Source organism: Mastigoproctus giganteus, chromosome 4, assembly GCF_048544385.1.
Source record: "Mastigoproctus giganteus isolate SK-2022 chromosome 4, ASM4854438v1, whole genome shotgun sequence".
Taxonomy (NCBI): domain Eukaryota; kingdom Metazoa; phylum Arthropoda; class Arachnida; order Uropygi; family Thelyphonidae; genus Mastigoproctus; species Mastigoproctus giganteus.
Window position 1 is genome coordinate 224,192,962 of NC_143578.1, and position 22,815 is coordinate 224,215,776.

General features: G+C 38.2%; 1 protein-coding gene across 1 annotated transcript in view; it reads left to right on the top strand.

Annotated features, from left to right (window-relative positions):
* The window catches only part of LOC150087437 (ATPase family AAA domain-containing protein 2-like), a 450,193-nt gene that overhangs the window by 244,278 nt on the left and 183,100 nt on the right, over positions 1-22,815 (top strand). Inside the window, exon 18 of the mRNA XM_090372484.1 lies at positions 14,912-15,096. Coding sequence (XP_090228610.1) covers positions 14,912-15,096 — 185 coding nt within the window. The remainder of the gene's footprint in view (positions 1-14,911; positions 15,097-22,815) is intronic.

Sequence of the window (22,815 nt, forward strand, 5' to 3'; positions counted from 1 at the left end):
CTTTCTGTATTCCTGCTCAAGGCTGCTGATTTAAGTCCTTTGTTTTCCCTTGTTCCTTGTGTTAAATCTTATGTCTTCTCTGAGTCTCTTTCTAATGGCTTTGCATAAACTCAGTATACTCAGTTTTATCCTTGTCAGTGTTTATCTGGCTCTTCATTTGTCATCTTCAGTTCATCATGACAAGTGTTTCTTGATTAATTTCTTCTTCTTTGGATTTCTTTCTATCTATAGATTTCTTGGGCTTTTTCACTTTCAGAAAGTTGTAGTGTTCCTCATCGATACCTTGGTCCTGAACAGTCTGCAGAAGCTCAAACTTGTTCTTAAGTTCCAGTACATACTGCTTTTTCTCCTCTTCTGTTATCTCAAAGACCTTCATATTATTTACTTGAGTTAGTTTTTTCCTTTCTTTTCTTACATTTATATCAAGTGTGCTTACCATTCTCTGAACACTTCCAACGTTTACCTTGTTCAGGACGGTAACATCATTCACGATATCTTCTGTTAGTGAGGATGAAGTCTATTTCATTAGCTGCTAATCCATTTGAGCTCTTCCATGTCCACTTTCTGTTCACCATTTTCTTGAAAAAAGGGTACATTACTCATATTCCTCAAGATTCTGCAAATTCCACAAGTCTTACACCTCTTATTTCTTTCACCAATTCCAAAATTTCCCATAGTTTCCCTTTCTGTGCTGTTTTTGTCTCTTTCCAACCTTAGCATTGAAGTCTCCCATAATGATAGTATAGCGTGTTTTCTGCTAATCTAGAAGAATCTCAATTTCGGTGTACATTTCTTCAACCACTTTATCATCATGGCTTGATGTTAGTGCAAAAATCATTATAACCTTTAGCTTGTACTTCTTAGAAATCCTGAGTAGTAGTAGGCTTGACACCCTTGATGATGTACTTTTGAATTCCAAAATATTGTTTTTTATCTTTATGGACCAGAAAGCCAACTCCACCTTCGCTCCTTTCATTGTTTCTATTGGTGTACAGTTGATTTCCACTTGATTAAACTTACAAGTGATTCATTTCTTCTTCTTGTTTCAGCCAAACCGATGATAGAATATCATAGAAAATATGAATTAGAATAATTCATATTTTCTAATTCCTTTTCCAGCTCCAATATCCTGTCTTTACTGATGAGCAATCTTACATTGTAACAGTCCAAGTTCAGTTTCTATGCATGGCAATCCTAGTTGTATCCAGAGATTCTTAGCACCCTCTCCTTCCATTCTGATCCTCTAGCTGCCATAAGAGGGAGAGCACCCTCTCCTTCCATTCTGATCCTCTAGCTGCCATAAGAGGGAGAGTGAAAGCCGCTGGGGACTGAAGACCCATATGTTTCATCGTGCTGTCATGTGCTGGAGGAGTTGGTCTTTTCCTCTTCACACTGACCAGGCATCTTGAAGAGAACCACTCTACAAGTTCGTTGCCACCTAAGTAATGTAACAGGGCTTACCATCGAGAAGGTGTGCATGAGTGGATTTTAGGGAGGCAAGCCAACTGAACTTCTCCTAAATCTTCTGAAATAGAAAGATATTGGATCCATTGGTGTTTTAGACTGAGTGTCTGATAACACACAGAATGCCTGTTCCTCTAAGCTCCCCCCTCCCTTTTTTATCAATTTACTTGAGGTTAATTGGGTTTTTTTTTTTTTTTTTTTGCCTATGCTTTTTGCAAGCGATTTTTATTTATTTAATTAAAATTTTTTTTTTAATTAGCTGGAATGTACAACCAGTTCATCTTATACACAGTATATTGCTCATACTGTGTGTGGCATGTATGCAGAACTCTCTATAGCTGGACTGAGCTATCTCTAGAGGGTCATGGTAATGCCACAGGTGGTTGATTCCTTTGTGCAGCCTGTGTTCAAAACTAGTGAAGAAATTAAGTTAAGTTTTAACTCAATATTTTGTTGGTTAAAAAAAAAGTTAATTCACTGGAAGAAAGTAAATCACAAGACTCATCATGTGCTGAAGTATTCAACTCACTGAGTACATCTTCTCTTGTACATCTGACTGCAGGAAAGGAACACCAATGGCAGAAGGCATTGGTCCTGCAAGAAGTAATTCTGTGTGACTATTGCCAAAGAGACTGGGAGCACTTTGTATAATAAAGACAAGTGAAATAGGACCAGGGTATGTTTGTTTGGGGGGGGGGTGCCAGAGTTATTGATTTTCAGAACAGTTATCTTTTAAGGGAACAAAAGGTGATATCATTATATGAGGTGCAAGCTGAAAGTTCCTAGACCAGTTCACTAACAAAGGGTAAGTAGACTTCAGTAAGAGGTTGATGTCCTCCTCCCCCTTTCAAACAAAACCACTTTAGAAAAAGTAAATAATTTCACGGAGCAGAATAGTAATTTTTTTGATCATCCAAGTTCTCTCACTTGAAGGGACAGTATGATCATCCAAGTTCTCTTGCTTGAAGGGACAGTATGAGACGTGTCTCCTCTGCAATACAGTCAGAAAAACATAGTGCACAGCAGCATTATATATTTATTAACTTATCATGAAAAAATACTGAATAAATACTTAAATTCCATATTACATAATTTTTGGGCTTAATAAAAGGATGCTGCTTTTATGCTTTTGTGACTGTTTGACATTTAAGTACAGTAAGAGTATCATCCTGTGCAAAGTTTTGAAAAGAAGACTGATAAAATAAATTTGAGAAGAATGTTGTGTAGATTACCACAACATTAGTTCTAATATAATTAGGAAATTATGTTACATGTTGATTTTTCATAAAGTTTTTCTCTCTAAATAACCACTATTATATCACATTAGATTTTTTGAAAAAAAAATGTTTATTTAGCCTTAATGACTAAATGTACTGTACAATTAGGTAACATTTCGAGAACTTTGTCAGAATCCATCATCAGACCATACTTGAGTAGCAGTGATTATTTAGAGAGAGAATTTTCATAAAAATTAGTATTAGTAGTGCCAAATAATGCAAGAAAGCAAGTTTATATGGTATCAACCAAAAAATAAAATAAAATAAATAAAAAAAATCCCACGTCACCTCTCCATCCCCTCCAATAGTTTGTTTAGTCTTCCATGAATTTATTCAAACTATGCAACAACAACCAGCCCTAAGACAAACTAAGGCAGTCTTGGTTGGTTGGTTGGTTTTTTTTTAGGAGCATTAGCAACTATGGCCATATTGCTCCAGGATATGCGGTGGTCATTCCCTGACCTTTCTGCATCCTCCGTATGCTACGCACTGCTGCTCCTCAGTGTGCTACACACTGCTGCTCCTTCCCACCTGGCTACGGAGGCGCCTAAGGCAGTCTTAAGGCAAACTCTCATCTATTCTGCAGCCATTCTTCCTCAGTTTGAATTTGTCCCTTCATGTGTGTAGGCTGGCCAGAAGGAAGAATCCTATTATGAATAAACATTGTCACAATGGACAAAATAGTGAAATAAAACTTTATTAAAATATAAAATAAAATATTCAGAAACCTATTAAAATATATAAAAATAAAGCAAAAACAATAAGAACAAATATAAAGCAATAAAAAGACTAATAAATAATCACAAAGGTAGCTTTAAGGTGATGTCTCTTTATCAACCTAGATAAAATGCATGACAGCATACCACTATGAAGTGTAACCTGTACACATATGGTATCATTGAGTATGGACAGCGAAAGAAGAAAGGGGGAGAGGAAAAGAAGAAAAAAACCAGCCACCAGAGTCCATGGAAGTAGGTTTGGCAGCCTACCTCCGTGAGTCTGACAGTCGATATTTTCTTTTCTTTTCTTTTCTTCTTTACATCTTTGCTAAAATGAGGCCTTCAAACCTGTATGGTGTTCAAGACGTGGCCTGACCATTTTCTTATACAACAGAATAATCACAGCTTTATCACTGCTAGCAAAATTACTGAATATCATTGGAAAAAACTCCATGAGCCATCCTGGCAGCCTGTCTCCACTGGTCAGAGAACTTCATATCTAACTGCACAGTTCCCCCCCCCCCCAGTTATCATTTAGGTTCACCTTTGCACTGATTTTCACCCCCCGAACACAAAAATGCATCTTTGTTACACGTTCTTAGGAGACTCCCCACCAAACCATCACTAATACTGGATGATTGACCCCTTTCAACCCTTTTAACAGCCTGACATGCCTCTGCAGAGCTATGAGCCTACACTTTGTCTGTAACTCTCCTCAATAGTAAAAATCTTTTCATCTGTGAAGAGTATCTGTCGATGCTTACCATTTGTGCCTCCATTCCATTAGAGCTGGAGTTAGGAACTGTCCTATTCTCCTGTGGTAGGCTGCCAAATGTTTTCTTTATCTCCCCATTCCATTTTCACTGGCTTCCTTTACTAGTTGATGATACCTGTTAAAGAAAACCATACATTAGTACCACACATGATGCAAAACCCACAGCTCTGTGATATCGTTTTCTATTTTTACGGGAATCTTACTTTGGTGACAGTATTTATGGCAGTACTGTGTGCGTGCGTGCGTGTGTGTGTGTGTGTGTGTGTGTAGTAGACTCTCAATTTTTCGTGATGGATGGTAAAAAAAAATTCCTGGCTAATCGATTTCCCGGTTAATCCAAAAATACAGTAAGTCCCCAACATACGTAAAGGGATACGTTCCAGGACTTCTTACATAACTTGGGAATGACTAATAAAATATTGCTACTATATCCCTGATATATCTGGGGACAAAGGTGAAGTAGCCAGAGTGGCACATAAGAAAAGAAAATATATAAAAAGGTAAAGTGCAGCCATTATCAACCCACTGCAGGATGGAAGCCTCCTCAACAATTCATGCTGAGGGAAATGGACCATAATCTGCCATGCTGGTCCAGTGCAGGTTGGCAGATCGACCATATTTAGCAATCAGGGGCCTGAACCCTGGTCTACTCAAAGAGCGTGTGCTACTGCACTCCTGCTCCTGACCACTCAGCTATGAAGGCATAAAAGGAAGAAAAAAACGCATGTTATTGTACTGTAAAAACTGATTTGTATTTCGTAGCCTTGGTTATTATAGTACATTGGTGCAAATCACTTCACTGCTTCTTGTATTCTGTCTTTCTCTTTTATTGTGTTCCCCTTTTCCGCTGACAAATCTGAATTCTGTGCGATATTTTGTTAATGTTTGGCCATTTTCATACATCCTTATTATTTTAATTTTCTGATCCAACTCGATGCTTTCCTTTTCTTATTAGATTTACTAGTACTGCTGTCACTTATTCTCTTGGTCGGCACCATGATATGATAACAGTCAAAATTAAATTTTCTAGAAAAGAACTTCACAGTGCAAAAACTCACTTATAACCCCATGATAGCTTGTATTTTACTAAAGCACATTTCTGGAGGTCACTACCATAAAATAATAAAACAATTTGCAGTTTCTGTTTTATTAGGCTTAGTACAATTTGTTATATTCCCAGGGACTCACATCTGGTGAGTATGCGCTTGGCACACCCAGGGTCCTGAGCTGGATATCATCATTTCTCTCTCTCTCTCTCTCTCTCTCTCTCTCTCTCTCTCTCTCTCTCTCTCAGGGGGAGGGGGTTACTCAGAAACTTTTTTTGTCTGGTACAACGTAAGCCTCAGGCTTCCTTGTACCATATGGTCAAATAATAATAAATGGGTAGTAAACTCGATCTTATTGCATTTGCAATAATACCAATTGCTGGAATTCTGTGGATTTTTATGTTATTGCGGTGAAATGTGTTTCCCCTACACTGAAATCTTCAGTCATATAAAAAAAAAATAATAAAAATAATGTTACAGTAAGTCAGGGACTTACTGTATCGAAAAATGTCCAGCAACCTACGTAAAAAGTATGGCAATAGATAAAAAATGAAAAAACTTGCCACGCACTACTCATGTGTCCAATACGTGAGTAGTGCTTATTGGACATGCATTTATTTTTTATGCTGTCCTGTCGATTTTAAATCTAATAGCTTCCCTTTATTTTTTACAATGTCGCATATGGTTTGGTCACCAACATTATTATGGTTCTTTAGAGATTTCAAGTTTTGAAAGCACAACTCTTCCGTTTGCTCATCATTTTTGCGATTTCTAAACAAAAAAAAAAAGTTACTATAAAAAAATTCCAACATTCCTGACATAAATAACGAAACAAAATTTGTCCTTTTGCTGGTGCAACGGAACACGATTGATGCGGTGCACTAAAATAAACTAAACATTTGGTCTCTTTTTTAACACCGCTTCTTGTCCCTTATTTACGACTTGCAAAATATCTGTTTATACCTATTCTAGTTATTACTTGAATTTTATGATTTCTGGTGTTTTTTTTTTTTTTTTTTTTTTAATTTGGAGTCTTGAAGTATTCCGGTAAATCGAGTCTGCTGTATATTTATACGAGGGGGTATCAAAAAATTTTTATCCTTACCTAGAAATAATAGCCCTAGAAAGGTGAAACTTCACAGGAACTTTCTGTGTATTCTTCATGTATAGTAACACATTTCTCCCATCTATGGATCAGTTGTTTAATGTCTTGATCATAGAAGTCTGCACTTTTTTGCCTGAAACCACAATTCCACTTCATTGATGACTTCCTACGACGAATCAAAGTGGCGTCCACACAATGGTTTCTTCATTTCTCGAAACAAGAAGTCTGACAATGCTAGGTCAGGAGAATAGGGTGGGTGCAGCACTGGACAACAAAGTTGGTGGTGGCGGCGGCAATGGCTTCTGAAAAAGCATCAGCAATCTTGGAACCCATCGTGCGGAGACTTTAGACATGTGCAGATGGTCATGAAAAATGCTGTATGCAGTTCCATAACTAATTCCCACTGCATTTGCAATGAAATGAATTGTCACACGTCTGTTACTAAGCACCAGCTGCTCAGTCTTTGCAACCGTCTCACTGTCTGTGGATGTTGATGGCCTTCCTCTCTTGGCTCAGCAAAGACACTTGTACGACCACACTGAAACTCCCGTTTCCACTTTTTTACAGGGTCATAGGATGGACAATTCTGCCCATACACAGTTTTCATTTCTTCGTCAATTTCCTGAGTTTTCTTGCCTTGCAAATGCAGGAACTTGATCACTGCTCGATGTTCCACTTTGTCAACCGTAGCATCCTTCCTCAGATTCCAGGCTCCACTTTCTGGTGTAAGATCATCTACAGGAATGAAATTTCATGTGTTAGTTATTGAATATGTAAAAATTATATTAAAAATGACATCTTCCTACTGATGTTTTATCTAGGTCAGGGCACAAAACTTTTGATACCCCTACAGCAACATGTTCGAGGGTAAACCCCTCGTATAAATAAATAAATAAAACACAAATCTGCACCCATTATTAATCCACAGCAGGATGGAGGCCGCCTCAACAAGTCATGTTGAGGGAAGGGATGATAATCTGCCCTGCTGATCCAGTACAATTTGGCGTATCGGCTGTATTTAGCAGTCAGAGGCTTGAACCCTTGCACTTGACCACTAGGTTACGAATCCATAATATGTATATTTTTGTCAGAAAGTTTCAAATAACTTTCAAAGTTTCCATTAAAAATGTAATTCAGATTACTTATTAGCAGTAAAAATTGGAACTTTCCTTGCAGACCAATGTTATTGAAAGGGCATTCTTTGAACCTCAGCAGCATAATGACATAGAACCCCAATCTTCAGAGGATTTCTAGAAGTTTTCTACATATAAAAAAAATCAGTTACTTTGGGGGGGAGGGGGGCAAACAATATAAATTATTGAGATATACACTCCCCATCCTTACTGGTACCTATATATTCAGTACAGATAAAGGGCTTACTAGAAAAAGATATGGAAAATGCTGCATTGGAGTGCTTTGGCTCAGTTATTATACAGTCTAGGCCAGTGGCGCACAGACTTATTTCGCTGGCGACTCCCTTTATTATATAAAAAAAAAACAATATAAATTATGGAGATATACGCTCCCCATCCTTACTGGTACCTATATATTCAGTACAGACGTTTGTTTGTTATTTGGATTTTTAGGAGCATTAGCAACTAAGGCCATATTGCTCCGGGATATGCGGTGGTCATTCCCTGACCTGTCCGCATCCTCCATATTTGGTGATGACGGGCTCGAACCCCGGTCTAATCAAGAAGCGTGTGCTACACACTGCTGCTCCTTCCCACCTGGCTACGGAGGCGCCTTCAGTACAGATAAAGAGCTTACTAGAAAAAGATAGGGAAGATGCTGCATTGGAGTGCTTTGGCTCAGTCATCATATAGTCTAGGCCAGTGGCACACAAACTTATTTCGCTCGCGACTCCCTTTATTAAATAAAAAAATTTACGTGACCCCTCAATGTAAAACCCAAGGTAGGATGACCAGACTTTTTTAGCCGGGAAAAAATAGCATTTTATAAATTGTGGTAGAAAATTTTATTTAACTACTGGGAAAGGAATAAAAAAAATTGTTTAAATTTTAATTTACACATTACAGTAATTTTTAATTTACACATTAAAATAATTGTTTAATATTTTAATTGAATACAGGAAAAACAAATCAAATTCATATTCTTCAATTAAGATTACAAAACAATAAAAAAAAAATAAGTGATTTCAAAACAAAACAGTTAATGAGATGGATAACCGATCATATTTGATCCATATTTGAAATGGATAATCTCGTGTCAATTCTGGAATGATGTTTTTTTTTTTTTTTTTTAATGTAAACCCCAAACACGAGAGGTATTAGAACCTATAGTACTTAGTACCGTGCTTGGGTTGTAGGTTGAGAAGATGAAAGAAGATATTTGTTGACATTGGACTTGAACTTCTGTAGACTGTAATTTTCAGGAAATACGTATGAAGGAAGGTTTGTTCCAGAAAATGGCAGTTGAATGAATAAACGAAGAAGATGAAAAACTCGTTCTGTGAGTTTGGAGTTGGACAGTAAATGGATGTTGGCTGGTGGCGGCACATGTTCTGACTGTTTTGAAAGAGAGAGAGAGAGAGAGGGAATTATAGAAGCCAATTCAGAAGAACAGTGCCCAGGGAAGTATCTGTAGAAGAGGCATGCGGCAGAAACAATACGTCTATGAGACAGGGAGTGGAGAGATGAATCATTAATTAACCTGACTACCCTCTTTTGAATGAAATCAAGAAGCCTGAGAGAGGTTTTTGGGGCACCACCCCATATGCAGGAACAATATTCTGTGGCAGGGCAGATTTGCAATTTATACAAGTGAGCAGCTGTTTGGAAGAAAAGTAATGCCAAGAGAAAAAGAGAAAACCAAGTTTTTTAGATGCAGTGGAAGCAATATTTGTAATGTGCTTGTGCCAAGAGAGATTAGAAGTCAGGGTAATCCCCAAAAGAGATATATCATTTTGCCTAGAAATTGGAGTGTCACTAAAAATAAGCATAGGAGCAGAAGAATCCTTTTTGCAAGAAATAAGACAAGACTGAGTTTTAGAAGGGTTGAAATCAACTAAGTTGTCTTCGCCTCTCCTCTGGAGAATTACCTGAAGATTGGCATTTAAGGATTGCTAGAAGATTTTCGAGAAGTTGAAGCTGATTGAGCAGGGTAAGGTTTCTCAAAATGGAAAGTAGAATGCAATGTGCTATCATTGGCAAAACTATGGATATGATTTCCAGTCAATGGAAGGTCATTTAATATACAAGAGGAAAAGAGTGGGGGACACCGGCATTAGTGGAGAAGTTAGAAGATTGGGAGCCATCTACCATCACCCTCAGTGAGCAATCAGAGAGAAAACTGGATAACCAATTACTAAAAACAGTTGGCAAACCATAAGATGGAAGCTTGTTTAGAAGACCTTTATGCCAAACACGATCAAAAGCCTTTTGAGATGTCAAGAGCAACTATTTGTATTTCACCGAGCCTTTCCACTGAATTAGTCCATAAATGGGTAACATAAGCCAGAATATCACCAATGGATCGACACTGACGGAATCCATACTGGCAATTGTTGATCAGACATAAGGTTTCTAAGTAGTTTAAAGAGTTGGCGGTTAATTGATTTCTCCATTACTTTAGAAAAAGTAGAAGTAATTGCAATGGGACAATAATTGGATGGGAAGGATTTGTCACCCTTTTTAGGAACTGGCTGGATACGAACAAATTTCCAAGCAGAAGGAAAAACACCTTTGGAATAAGATAGTGAAAAAAAGCAGCAAAGAATAGGAGTAAGTTCAGGACAGGTTTTGAGAACAAGTGGAGAAATACCATCGGGACCTGGAACTTTCTTAGCATCAAGTTTCATCAAAATCCTACTGACATCCTTTTGACGAAAGACCACAGGAGGCATTGAATGGAGCGTGTTGGGAATGGTGGCAGGTGTTTTACCAAGATCATTAATACATGAGTTCGAAGAAAAATGGGATGATAGGAGGTCAGCTTTATCCTTGGCTGAAGTGACAACAGAATTATCTGGTTTGGATAGATGTGGGAGCAGAGATGGGCAAAAGTTGCGGCCAATAGCTTTGGCAAGAGACCAGAATGCTCGGCTACCATTAGGGCAAGAAGCAAGTTTTCTACTCTTAGCCTGTTCAAACTCTAGTTTGGACTGATTAATAACTGCTTTACAATTGTTGCGAGCTTTGGTGTAGGTAGAAATTGAAGCTGAAGAATTAGAAACAAGCCAATTACAATATGCAACATTCTTCTCTTGAACAGCCTTAGCACATTTATCGGAAAACCAAGGTTTAGATAAAGGATGAGATTTTAAAGTGGTGTGTGGGATAAAGGATTCCATTTCTGCAAGAATAATTTCACCGACACTATCTGAGCAAACATTGACATCAGAAGTTTTGAAACAGTAATCTGACCAAGGAAAAGAAGAAAAGAAATCTCACAGTTCATCCCATTTTGCATTCTTGTAATGCCAAACAACATGAAGTTGGGAATAGCCATGAGATAAAGGCTCTATTGGAGAAGAGACAATCACCAAGTTGTGATCTGAAGTGCCTAAAGGACCTCTCCTTCGACCGTGTACTTAGAAGGGTTTTTTTTGTGAGAAAAAGATCAAGCGTGTTGTTGGCGGCTGTATGATTAGGATTGTCCGGTATTCTTGTAGGAAAATGAACAATCTGTGCAAGGTCATTAGTAATTGCAAAAGCCACAGCATCTCGACCATCTGGGTCGGTGTGACTAGAAAACGTAAGCCAGCTGGAGTTGTGAACATTAAAATCACCAAGGAAAATTACCTCACTGTTAGGAAAGTTGTGCTGGAGAAAGTCAAGTTTCAAAGATAAGAAGTCAAAGAGCTTCAAGTGATTAGTGGAGTTGGTAGAACGGTAGAGACAACAGATGAATTTGACACAATGAGGTAGAGAGATTTTAAGCCAGAGAAGATCAAAGAGAGGAGATTCCAAATTGCCAAGTCTCTGATAGGGAATATCAGAATGGACATATGCACAAGTACCACCTTTGAAGCAAAAAGAATCATACAGCGAATAATTAGGGCATCTGAGATGAGCAGCAGTTGAATCAACCGATAACTGAGATTCTGTCAGAAAAAGTATATGGGGTTTGGCAGACTGCAAGTGGAAATGGACATTGTTGAGATTAGAATTGAGACCACGTATATTTGTGAAATGAATTAGGAAGTGCTTGGGAGGTTTAGATCTTTTCGCAGATAAGCTTACTCTATTAGTTTGACAATTCATGGTGCTTCAATAGTAAGAAAAAGTGGGTGGGACCTGCTGTATGAAGTAATGAAATTTTTGGATATGGCGTACACTTGGTAAGAATATACCCAGATCCTTGACATAACGTGACCTCGACAATGTGCCCTACATACACACTATTCGGACTCCCTCCAGTCACTATCTGGCAGAGTAGAGGTAGCAAGATTATACACTAGCTGGTCCGGAAGCCTCCTAGAGAGTAACCAATAGGTTCGGTCTGGTGTAGTAACTAGCGGCCGGCCTGCGAACAACATTTTAGAGCTGTATCCTCGAAATGTAATGAATATTGGATCTCACCACGATATTCATCATAGCCCCAAAAGTCATCAATCATACTGCATGATTAAGAGATAGGGAAGGGTTGACCGGAACTTAGCTCTAGAGACTAAACATGGGTTCCACCACTTCAAGCCTCCAATAAGCAAAGTGGTGGTGGTATTGCACCGGTTGATGAGAGTCATCTACCACCTAGTACTGCCTGGTAACATAGAGGGGCACATTTCTCCATATGGTGTGGGCACCACACCTCGACCCCTGCTTACGTTGATTCACACCTGGGTGGTCACCCACCATGTACTTGTGCATGGAGATTAAACCCAGGATTACTAACAGTCCCACCATCGTGAAAAAATTTGCATGGAGAACAAGAGAGATTTGGCTGTCACAGACCCTCTGGACTTCGCCGAAATTGGGTCCAGTTGACTTGAGTGTCACATGAATATCAGTTCCATCAGCGTTTTAGACTCCCACGTAGCAAGTACAACTTGTCTGGCATATCTGAGAGAATGTCTGTGACAACCTCAAGGATGACCAAGGATGTTGTGTTTTTATAGCTGTTGATTTTGAGAAACAAACATCACATAAATACGTAGATCTGAAAGGTAGCAATGTTTGTATCGCCATTTTTGTGGATACTTGTCTCGAAGAGAAAGCCAAAATTGTTCACAAGTTGTAGTCTTGAAACGAGCACCTAATGCTTCGTTAGCAACAGGTCGATGAGATCTTCCTTTTGCTGAACAGTAATTTCACAACATGAAGAAATTTCAAAAGTAAAGGGATCACAAATCCAAAACTTTTTTCTGGACATACATTAAAATTAGTTTGGAAAAATTCTTAATTAGCATTGTTAGGTAGGTGGCAACGATACCCTTAAATTGTAAAATGTCAATATTAATTTTAGAAAATTAGAAAAGCATGGGAACATTTCAGTATTATTACGCTCAAATTCAGTTTTCCAAAGATTAAGCTTCTTTTTGAAAGCTTCTATTTTATCACTGAGTGTTAATATATTTGTTCCCTGTTCTTGGAGATTTTTAAATCATTAAGTTTTCAAATATATCAACAGGGTAACTAAGTTTTCCAAGCCATGTGATTTATAAACAATTGAGCAAGATTCTGATTTTTATCTGGTAAAAACAATAAAATTTCATGTTTGAGATCAAAAAGAAGTCTCAACACTTTACCACTGGGCAACCACCTCTCGTATATAAAAGAAGCATTTCATAAGCGGATCCCATTTCGTTGTGAAGTACTGTATAGAGAAAAGTCTGCTATTTAAGCTTCTTCTTTTAATAAAGCTGATCACACTTACTGCATCTTTCAAAACTTTGCATGGAGAACAAGAGATTCAGCAATAGTGTACGATTACAAATGTTTTCCTATTAAATGTGAAATTTCCAACGATGCTCTTTAAACTTTACAAGGAACTGCCGTATGTTTCTTCATGAAAGATTTCACACCTTATATAGCGTTGGTGCATCTTTTGAAAAAGGATTCAGTTATTTCCATTAGCTCTGGATGTTTCGTATGTAAGTTTATTTTAATTTAATAGGTTTTTCATAACATATTATGCACACAGGACATTGCTCATCATCAACACTGTAAGTGAAGTTATACTTCATAAATTCCTCTTGATATTATCTAGTCTTTTTCATTCCTTTTTATTTGGCATATAATGGCTCTCTTCCAGAAATTGGTGGTTGCACTTCAATTTAAATAACGTTATGTCCAAATTTTCGCATGATATATTTCTTACCTTATTAGCTTCAGAAGTACCTGTAGCAACATTATTGTTGTCACTCTTTGGCCGTTTTGTTTTTTTTTTATTCTTAAAAACATATTTTTTTTCTTCTTAAAAACAAAGACGATAACATGAAACGAGCAATATAAAAAGTAGAAAGTAGCAGAAGAATGAAAAACACTTCCAAGTTCACATGAAAGCACCAAATTATGAAGCAGAATAAAGCATGTGTGCAACAGATTTGCTATTTACTGCCACTGCATATTCACACCTCTGGCCTTTAGGCAATTTGAAAATTTGTGCTGTTGAAAACACGAATTAAGACCTGAAGGGATTATCATTCAGCAAGTGTATTGAGAAGTATTAATACATACTGAGGGTTTCCGTAGCCCAGTGGTCAGGAGCGGGAGTGCAGTAGCACACGCTCCTTGAGTAGACCGGGGTTAAAGCCCCTGACTGCTAAATACGGTCGATCTGCCAACCCTCACTGGATCAGTGTGGCAGATTATGGTCTATTTCCCTCAACGTGAATTGTTGAGGAGGCTTCCATCCTGCAGTGGGTTGATAATGACTGCAGTTTACTCTTTTTTTTTTTTTTTTAAATATATACTGAGAAGTCACACTAGTCAGCTGCTTTCTGTGTGTTCATAGCCAGAGAGGAAATTAAGGTGTATTCACGATGCGGACATTACTAAAGGAAATCACCCAAAAAAAAGTGGCAGTATGGTTCATTCGTATGGCAGACTTCGAGTAGTGAGGTCTCTACAGCTACAGTGTTGAAAAAAGTAATTTTAACAAGAATTTTTTTAGCTTTTATGTACACAAAAAATAATTTTATTTAAAAATTGCCACGACCTCTTTAATTTATCCCGTGACCCCTCTGGGGGTCACCCCCACATTTTGCCCACCACCTTGCCCCTTGAAACTGCCAGCTTTTTTAAGCCCATTGATGGGTACCATTCATGGACAGAAGTAGAAATGATGACAGAATTGTTGTTGAAGTGAAAAAAATGTCTCCAAGACTGAAGAGAACTTCTAGCATGGAATACTACTCTTGTGTTTATATAGCAGAAAGCTGTAGTAAAAGACAGATTACGTAGAAATATTGTACATGTAAAAAATCATATGAAAAAATCGAGGCAAAATTTTTTAATGATCCTTATATTTAAGATGGTTAATCACTTTCTTATTACATAATACTTAGGTTGTATTAATTTTTACGTACATGTAATATTCCTTTGGCTTAGATAAATGTGAAGAACCACTGCTAATTGTTCCTCTTTCTCCTGAACCACGAAAATTAACTGATTCAGAACTTAAAAAATTGAGAGAAAGTGAAGAAGTAACACTGAGAGAATTAAGAATATTTTTGCGGGATGTCATTAACAAATTGCTGAGAGAAAGAAGATTTGCAGTTTTTTCCAAGCCTGTAGATCCATTGGAGGTAAGTAACTGTTTAAAAAAAAAAGTATTAAAAAACAGATAATCTTTTTTGAAAAAGTTATATAAACTACATAGTTTGAAAACAAGATTACTGCTTCTTGATAATGTCTTCTCCCCCCCCCCTCTCATCCACCGGATGAAGTAGTAAAAATATCCTTTATAATCATTAGAGAGTATCTTCCTAGAAATAAAATTCTCCACACTTTTCCGTAAAAGATTAAGAATTATCCATTTTCATTAATATTAATAGTAGTATTGGCAATATTATTGGAAGAAAAGCTTACACAGCATCATCCAAAAAAGCAAATAAATAATATTTACCTACTCGCTCCATGGTGCTTGGTCTGCAAGCCTCTCCACTTCACCTCTCCTCTGAAAATTACCCTAATATCTCTCTTTATACCATCCTTCCATCTCAAGGAGTGGTCTGCCAGCTTTACTTTTCTCTCACAGGAATCCCAACTGGGATTCCTGTGAGGATTTGATGAATGTGTCATCAGTATGGATAGCATGTCTAGCCCATCTCAGTTTTCTAATCTTTATGATTTGAATTGGCTCCTCCGTAGCCAAGTGGGCAGGAGCAGCAGTGCGTAGCACACACGTCTTGATTAGACCGGGGTTCGAGCCCGTGACCACCAAATACTTTCTAGACTGTTTGATTTCCAGTGTTGACATTGGTATCCTCAATATTCTTTTTTCTGCTAAGTTTATCTTATTTTGTTTTATTATTGTTTATTTTTAGACCAATAAGATTAACTTTATCCAACACTACTAAATTAGAGATGACTCTCTGTATATCATCACTGACCAGGCATATGTCATCTGCATATGCGAAAGCCTGGTAATCTATTCAGGTGTACTTCTTTCTCTGTCTCTTCCACTTTTCTTATCACCTTTACCACAGCCAAATTAAAGAGCAGTGGTGAAAGTGTATCACCCTTGGTCCCCCGGGGTGAAAGTGAGTCACCTTTGGTCCTTGAGATTGTCGCAGACATTCTCTCAGATATATTCCAGACAAGCTGTACTTGCTACCCGGGAGTCTAAAACACTGATGGAACTGAGATTCAGGTGACACTCAAGTCAAGTGGACCCAATTTCGGTGAAGTCCCGACGGTCTGTGACAGCCAAATCCTCTGTTTGCACCTTCACGATGGTGGGACTGTTAGTAATCCTGTGTATAACCCCCATGCGCAAGCACACTATGGGTGACCACCCAGGTGGGAACCAACGTAAGCAGGGGTCGAGGTGTGCCCCCCCCCCTCTGTGTTACCAGGCAATACTAGGTGGTAGGTGACTCTCATCAACCGGTGCAATACCATCACTTTGCTTATTGGAAGCTTGAAGTGGAGGAACCCATGTTTAGTCTCCAGAGCTAAGTTCCGGTCAACCCTTCCCATCTCTTCTATCATGCACTATGACTGATGTCTTTCAAGGGTATGATGGACATCATGGCGAGTTCCAAACTTCCTTATATTTTGAGGGTACAGCTCTAAAACGCTGTTTGCAGGCTGGCCGCTAGTTAGTACACCGGACCGAACCTATTGTTAACTCTTTAGGAGGCTTCCGGATCAGCCAGTGTATAAGCCTGCTACATCTACTCTGCCAGATAGTGACTGGAGGGAGTTCAAGTAGGGGGTGCATGCAGGGGGCATTGTCGAGGCCATGTTACAAGGATGGTTCAATAAAGAATCGCTCACCTACTTCCATATATCTCAGAGTCATGATATTTTGTGTGTAGCATCATATATATTTCTCTGTACTAGAGGTGTAAAATTTCAGCCCTGTCTTAATTTGTTTTTCTCTTTCAGAGCTGAACTTGTGACAAAATAGCGTCATCGACAAAGTTAAAGCCAGAGCTGTAATCCGGTATCTGTTCTTGAGGATGAAATCTATGAGAAGATGACTGCTGTATATAAGCATGAAGCCCCATCCTAAGGCATTGTGAAGCACTGGCATAGACAATTTAGGTGTGGTCGGACATCGGTAGAATCTGAGCCCATTCCGGGTCGTCCTCATTTAGCCATTGATGACAGCATGATCAGAAAAGTGGAGTCATTAATCATGGAAGATCACCAGATATCAGTGCATGAATTGTCTCAGGAGGTGAAGATTAGTGTGGGCTCTGTTGAAACAGTCCATGACCAATTTGAGTTGGTCATGATGGACTGTTTGAGTGCAATATGGATTCCTCGATTATTGACTGGTTTCTAGAAAACAGAAATCACAAGCGTTGTTAGCCCTGTGCCAAAAAAATGAGGAAGACTTTTTCTCTCATCTAATCACTCAGGATGAAAGTTGGATACACCATTTTGACCCTAAAAGTAAAAAGCAGTCCATGGAATGGCAACATCATGGTTTCCCACTCCCCAAGAAGGCAAGGGTCCAAGCGTCAGCAGGAAAGGTCTTGCTGACAGTGTTTTGGGATGAGAAAGGCATAATAATGACTGATTACCTGCCGAAAGGTAGAACAATTACAGGTGCCTATTATGCCAACTTACTCACAAAATTATGGGAAAAAATCAAAACATGTAGCTATGGTATGCTGTCCAAAGGTGTGAGAATGCATCAAGACAATGCTCCAGTTCACACTCTGAAATTGCAACAACACAAGCAGCCACTTGTGGATGTGAAATACTGCCCCATCCAGCCTACTCACCTGATCTTTCACAATCAGACTTCTTGTTTCCATCCTTCAAATCATTTCTTCGGGGGACTCACTTCCCTGAAAACGAGATACTCATTTCTACAACATAGTTGTAGTTCAAAGACCAACCTCACCACTTCTACAAAAAATGGTATCCGTAGCCTCATCCATCGATGGGAAAAATGTGTAAATCTGCAGGGTGGCTATGTAGAGAAGGACTAAAACCTGTGCCAAGAATCGACAGGCTGGCACCTCTGCAGCTAGTTCAGGGTGATTCTTTATTGAACTGCCCTCATATGTCAAGGATCTGGGTATATTCTTCCCATGTGTATGCCATATCCAAAAATTTCATTATTTCTTACAGCATGTCCCCCCCCCCCCACTTTTTCTTACTGTTGAATACACTATGAATTGTCAAAGTAATAGAGCAAGCTTATCTGTGAGAAGATCTGAACCTCCCAAACACTTCCTATTTCATTTCACAAATATACTTGGTATCAGTTCTAATCTAAAAGATGTCCATTTCCACTTACAGTCTGCCAAACTCTGTGTACTTTTTCTGACAGAATCTCAGTTATCGGTTGATTCAACAATTGCTCATCTCATCTCATTTTTTCAAAATTATTCTCTGTATGACTCCTTTTGCCTCAAAGGTACTTGCGCATATATCCATTGCAATATTCCCTATCAGAGACTTGGTAATTTGGAATCTCCTCTTTTCAATCTTCTCTGGTTGTCTCTACCGTTCTCCCAACTCCACTAATCACTTGGAGCTCTTTGACTTCCTCTCTTTGCAACTTTACTTTCTCCAGTCCAACTTTCCTAACAGTGAGGTAATTTTCCTTGGTGACGTTCACAACTCCAGCTGGCTTCAGTTTTCTGGTCGCACAGACTCAGCTGGTCAAGATGCTGATTCTTTTGTGATTACTAATGACATTGCACAGATTCCTCATTTACCTACCAGAATACCGGCCAATCCTAACCATACAGTGAACACGCTTCACCTTTTTCTCACAAACAACCCTTCTAAGTACATGGTCGAAGTGAGTGGTCATTTAGACACCTCAGATCACAACTTGGTGATTATCTTCTCCAATGGAGCCTTTATCTCACGGTGATTCCCAACCTTGTGTTTTTGGTATTACAAGAATGCAAAATGGAATGACCTAAGAGATTTATTTTCTTCTTTTCCATAGTCTGATTACTGTTTCAAAACTTCTGATGTTAACGCTTGCTCAGATTGTGTCAGTGAAATTATTCTTGTAGGAATGGAATCCTTTATCCCACACTCCACTTTAAAATCTCTTCCTTTATCTAAACCTTGGTTTTCCAATAAATGTGCTAAGGCTGTTCAAAAGAAGAATGTTGCATATCATAATTGGCTTGTTTTCAATCCTTCAGTTTCATTTTCTGCATACATCAAAGCTCACAACAATTGTAAAGCAGTTATTAATCAGTCCAAACTAGATTTTAAACAGGCTAAAAGTAGAAAACTTGCTTCTTGCCCTAATGGTAGCCAAGCATTCTGGTCTCTTACCAAAGCGATTGGCCACAACTTTTACCCATCTCTGCTCCTACCTCTGTCAAACCCAGATGGTTCTGTTGTCACTTTGGCCAAGGATAAAGCTGACCTGCTAGATCCCATTTTTTCTTCCAACTCTTGTATTAATGATCTTGGTAAAGCACTTCCCACCATTCCCAACACGTTCCGTTCAATGCCTCCTCTGGTCTTCCGTCAAAAGGATGTCAGAAGGATTTTGACGAATCTTAATGCTAAAAAAACCCTGAGTCCTGATGGTATTTCTCCACTTGTTCTCAAAACCTGTGCTCCCGAACTTAATCCTGTTCTGTGTCGCCTTTTTTCACTTTCTTATTCCAACGGTGTTTTTTCCTTCTGCTTGGAAATTTTCTCATATCCAAGAAATCAATGGAGAAATCAATTAACTGCCAACTCTTAAACTGCCTAGAAACCTTCTGTCTGATCAACGATCGCCAGTATGGATTCCGTCTGTATTGATCCACTGGTGATATGCTGGCTTATGTTATCCATTTATGGACAAATTCAATGGAAAAGTTAAATGAAACAGAGGTAGTTGCTCTTGACATCTCAAAGGCTTTCGATTGTGTTTGGCATAAAGGTCTTCTAAACAAGCTTCCATCTTATGGTTTGCCAACTGTTTTTTATAATTGGTTATTCAGTTTTCTTTCTGACCACTCACTGGGGGTGATGGTAGATGGCTCTCTCTATCTTCTAACTTCTCCACTAATGCTAGTGTCTCCCAATGCTCAATTCTTTCCCCCACTCCTTACCTCTTGTATATTAATGACATTCTTCCATTGACTGGAAATACTATCCATAGTTTTGCCGATGATAGCACATTTCATTTCAATTTGAGAAACCTTGCCCTGTTCAATCAGCTTCAACTTCTCGAATATCTGCTACCAATTCCTTAAATGCCGATCTCCAGATAATTCTCTAGTGGGGCAAAGACAACTTAGTTGATTTCAATCCTTCTAAAACTCAGTCTTGTCTTATATCTCACAAAAAGGATTCTTCTGCTCCTATGCTTATCTTTGGTGACACTCTGATTTTTAGGCAAGATGATATATCTCATTTGGTGATTACCCTGACTTCTAATCTCTCTCTCTTGGCACAAGCACATTACAAATATTGCTTCCACTGCATCTAAAAAACATGGTTTTCTCTTTCGCTCTCTACATCACTCTGTACAAATCGCAAATCCGCCTTGCCATGAAATATTGTTCCCACATCTGGGGCAGTGCCCCCAAAACCTCTCTGAGGTTTCTAGATTCCATTCAGAAGAGGGCAGTTTGGTTAATTAATGGCTCATCTCTAACAGTCTCTGAACTCTTTGTCTCATAGACGTACTGTTTCTACTGCTTGCCTTTTCTGTAGATACTTCCACAGACACTGTTCTTCTGAATTGGCTTCTATAATTCCCACTCTCTCTTTCAAAACAAAAGAGAGAGAGAACAAGAGTCATAAGTAAAAGGGGAATCACCAAGAAAGAGAAAAATTTGTTAGAGATTTTGTGAAAACAAGTTCGTTAGTGCGTTGTATTATCAATCATATTGTGTTTTTTTTTCCGCAAGTTTGTACAAGTGTGTTGTAAAAAAAAAAAAAAAAAAATCAGTAAAGGAATGAAATGGCTAAAAGAAAATTACTAAAATAAGAATAACTGAGAGAAATTGCTGGAATTTACAATTAAGCAGAGTTAAACTTCTCACAACACCGCTGTTGAGTTTTTTCAGAAGTTCAACTTTATCTGTTATGGAGAATGTATGGTGTTTGCACTTTACACCACGAGAGGCACGTTCTTTATGCATTGGAACCATGGCTGGGGCTAACTGTGAGCAGATTATAACAATAATAAATGCAGAAAAACAAGTGGGAGCCAGTGTTTACGAGTTCGTGCCAACAGCTGATGCTGCAACCAACATCACCAAGACAGTAGCGGCAATTTGGTACGCCGACACGGGAAATTTGAAATTACGTTCGCTGAAATTATGTCCGAATTAGTGGTGGAACCGAATTAGTGATGGTTGACCTGTAATAATAATAAGTAAAAAAAAATTTAAAAACTGTTGTATCACTTTCCCATTTCTCAAAAATAATTTGTTTAAACCTTCCTTAAATTTATTCAAACTATCCACTTCCACCATACTATGTGGGTAAATTTATTTCCCCCCACCCTGTGTGTGTGTGTGTGTGTGTGTGTGTGTGTGTGTGTGTGTGTGTGTGTGTGTGTGTGTGTGTGTGTGTGTGTGTGTGTGTGTGTGTGTGTGTGTGTGTGTTGTCTGAAAAGAGTCAAGAGCCCATCAACATTTAGTTTAACTCATTTAAGTGTATAAGGTTTTCAAGGGTTAAGTAAAAATTTAACTCTTAATGCCTTATAAACTTCCAGAGACTGCCAGCTAAACTTGTTGCTCTTATATGCATCCTTTCCAATAGATATATGTCCTTCCTAAAATTAGGTTTCCAAACTTGTATGCAGTATTCTAGATGTTGCCTAACCATTGCTTTATACAGTGGTAGAATCATATCTTTATCTCTGCTGGCAAAGTTCCAGTATATCATTGACAGAACCCCATGAACTATTTTAGCATCTTGTTGCACTGCTCACAGAATTTCATGTCGGACTACACAATTATCCCCAAATATTTTTCATACTCCACTCACTGCCTTAAGTTTAATACCATCCAAATGGTATTAAACCATCCAAATATTTGGTGATATTCTAAGATTACTGCTTTTGAAAAGCCATACTATGCATTTATCATTCTAAACCTTAGTTGTCATTTATAAAGCCATCTGCTTAATTTATCTAGATTCTCTTGAAGGATCTAGATCAGCGGTTCCCAACTATTTTTGACTCGCGAACCCCTAAGCCTATATTCTCTGAAATCTTGTAATAGTACTGATTTTTTATTATGAAATATTCCTAGTACTACATTTTTATAAGCAACATTGTGTAATAATAAAAATTATTATTAAGTATTATTTACTTTGTAAAGCAGTTATTAATCAGTCCAAACTAGATTTCGAACAGGCTAAAAGTACAAAACTTGTTTCTTCTCCAAATGGTAGCCAAAGATTCTGGTCTCTTTCCAAAGCTATTGGAGGCAATTTTTGCCCATCTCTGCTCCCACCTCTATCAAAACCAGATGATTCTGTTGCCACATTAGCCAAAGATAAAGCTGATCTGCTAGCATCCTATTTTTCTTCCAACTCGTGTATTCATAATCTTGGTAAATCACCTCAAACCGTTCCCAATACATTCCATTCAATGAATGGAATTTCTGCATTTATTATAACAATAATAAATGCAGAAAATCAAGTGGAAGTGGCTTTTAAGTCAAAGTATGTTGATCATTTTAATGAATCTGATGCTATGAAAGCTCCAGGTCCCGATGGTATTTCTCCACTTGTTCTCAAAACCTGTGCCCCTGAACTTACTCCTGTTTTGTATTGTCTTGTTTCACTTTCTTATTCCAAAAGTGTTTTTCCTTCTGCTTGGAAATTTGCTCATATCCAGCCAGTTCCTAAAAAAAAAA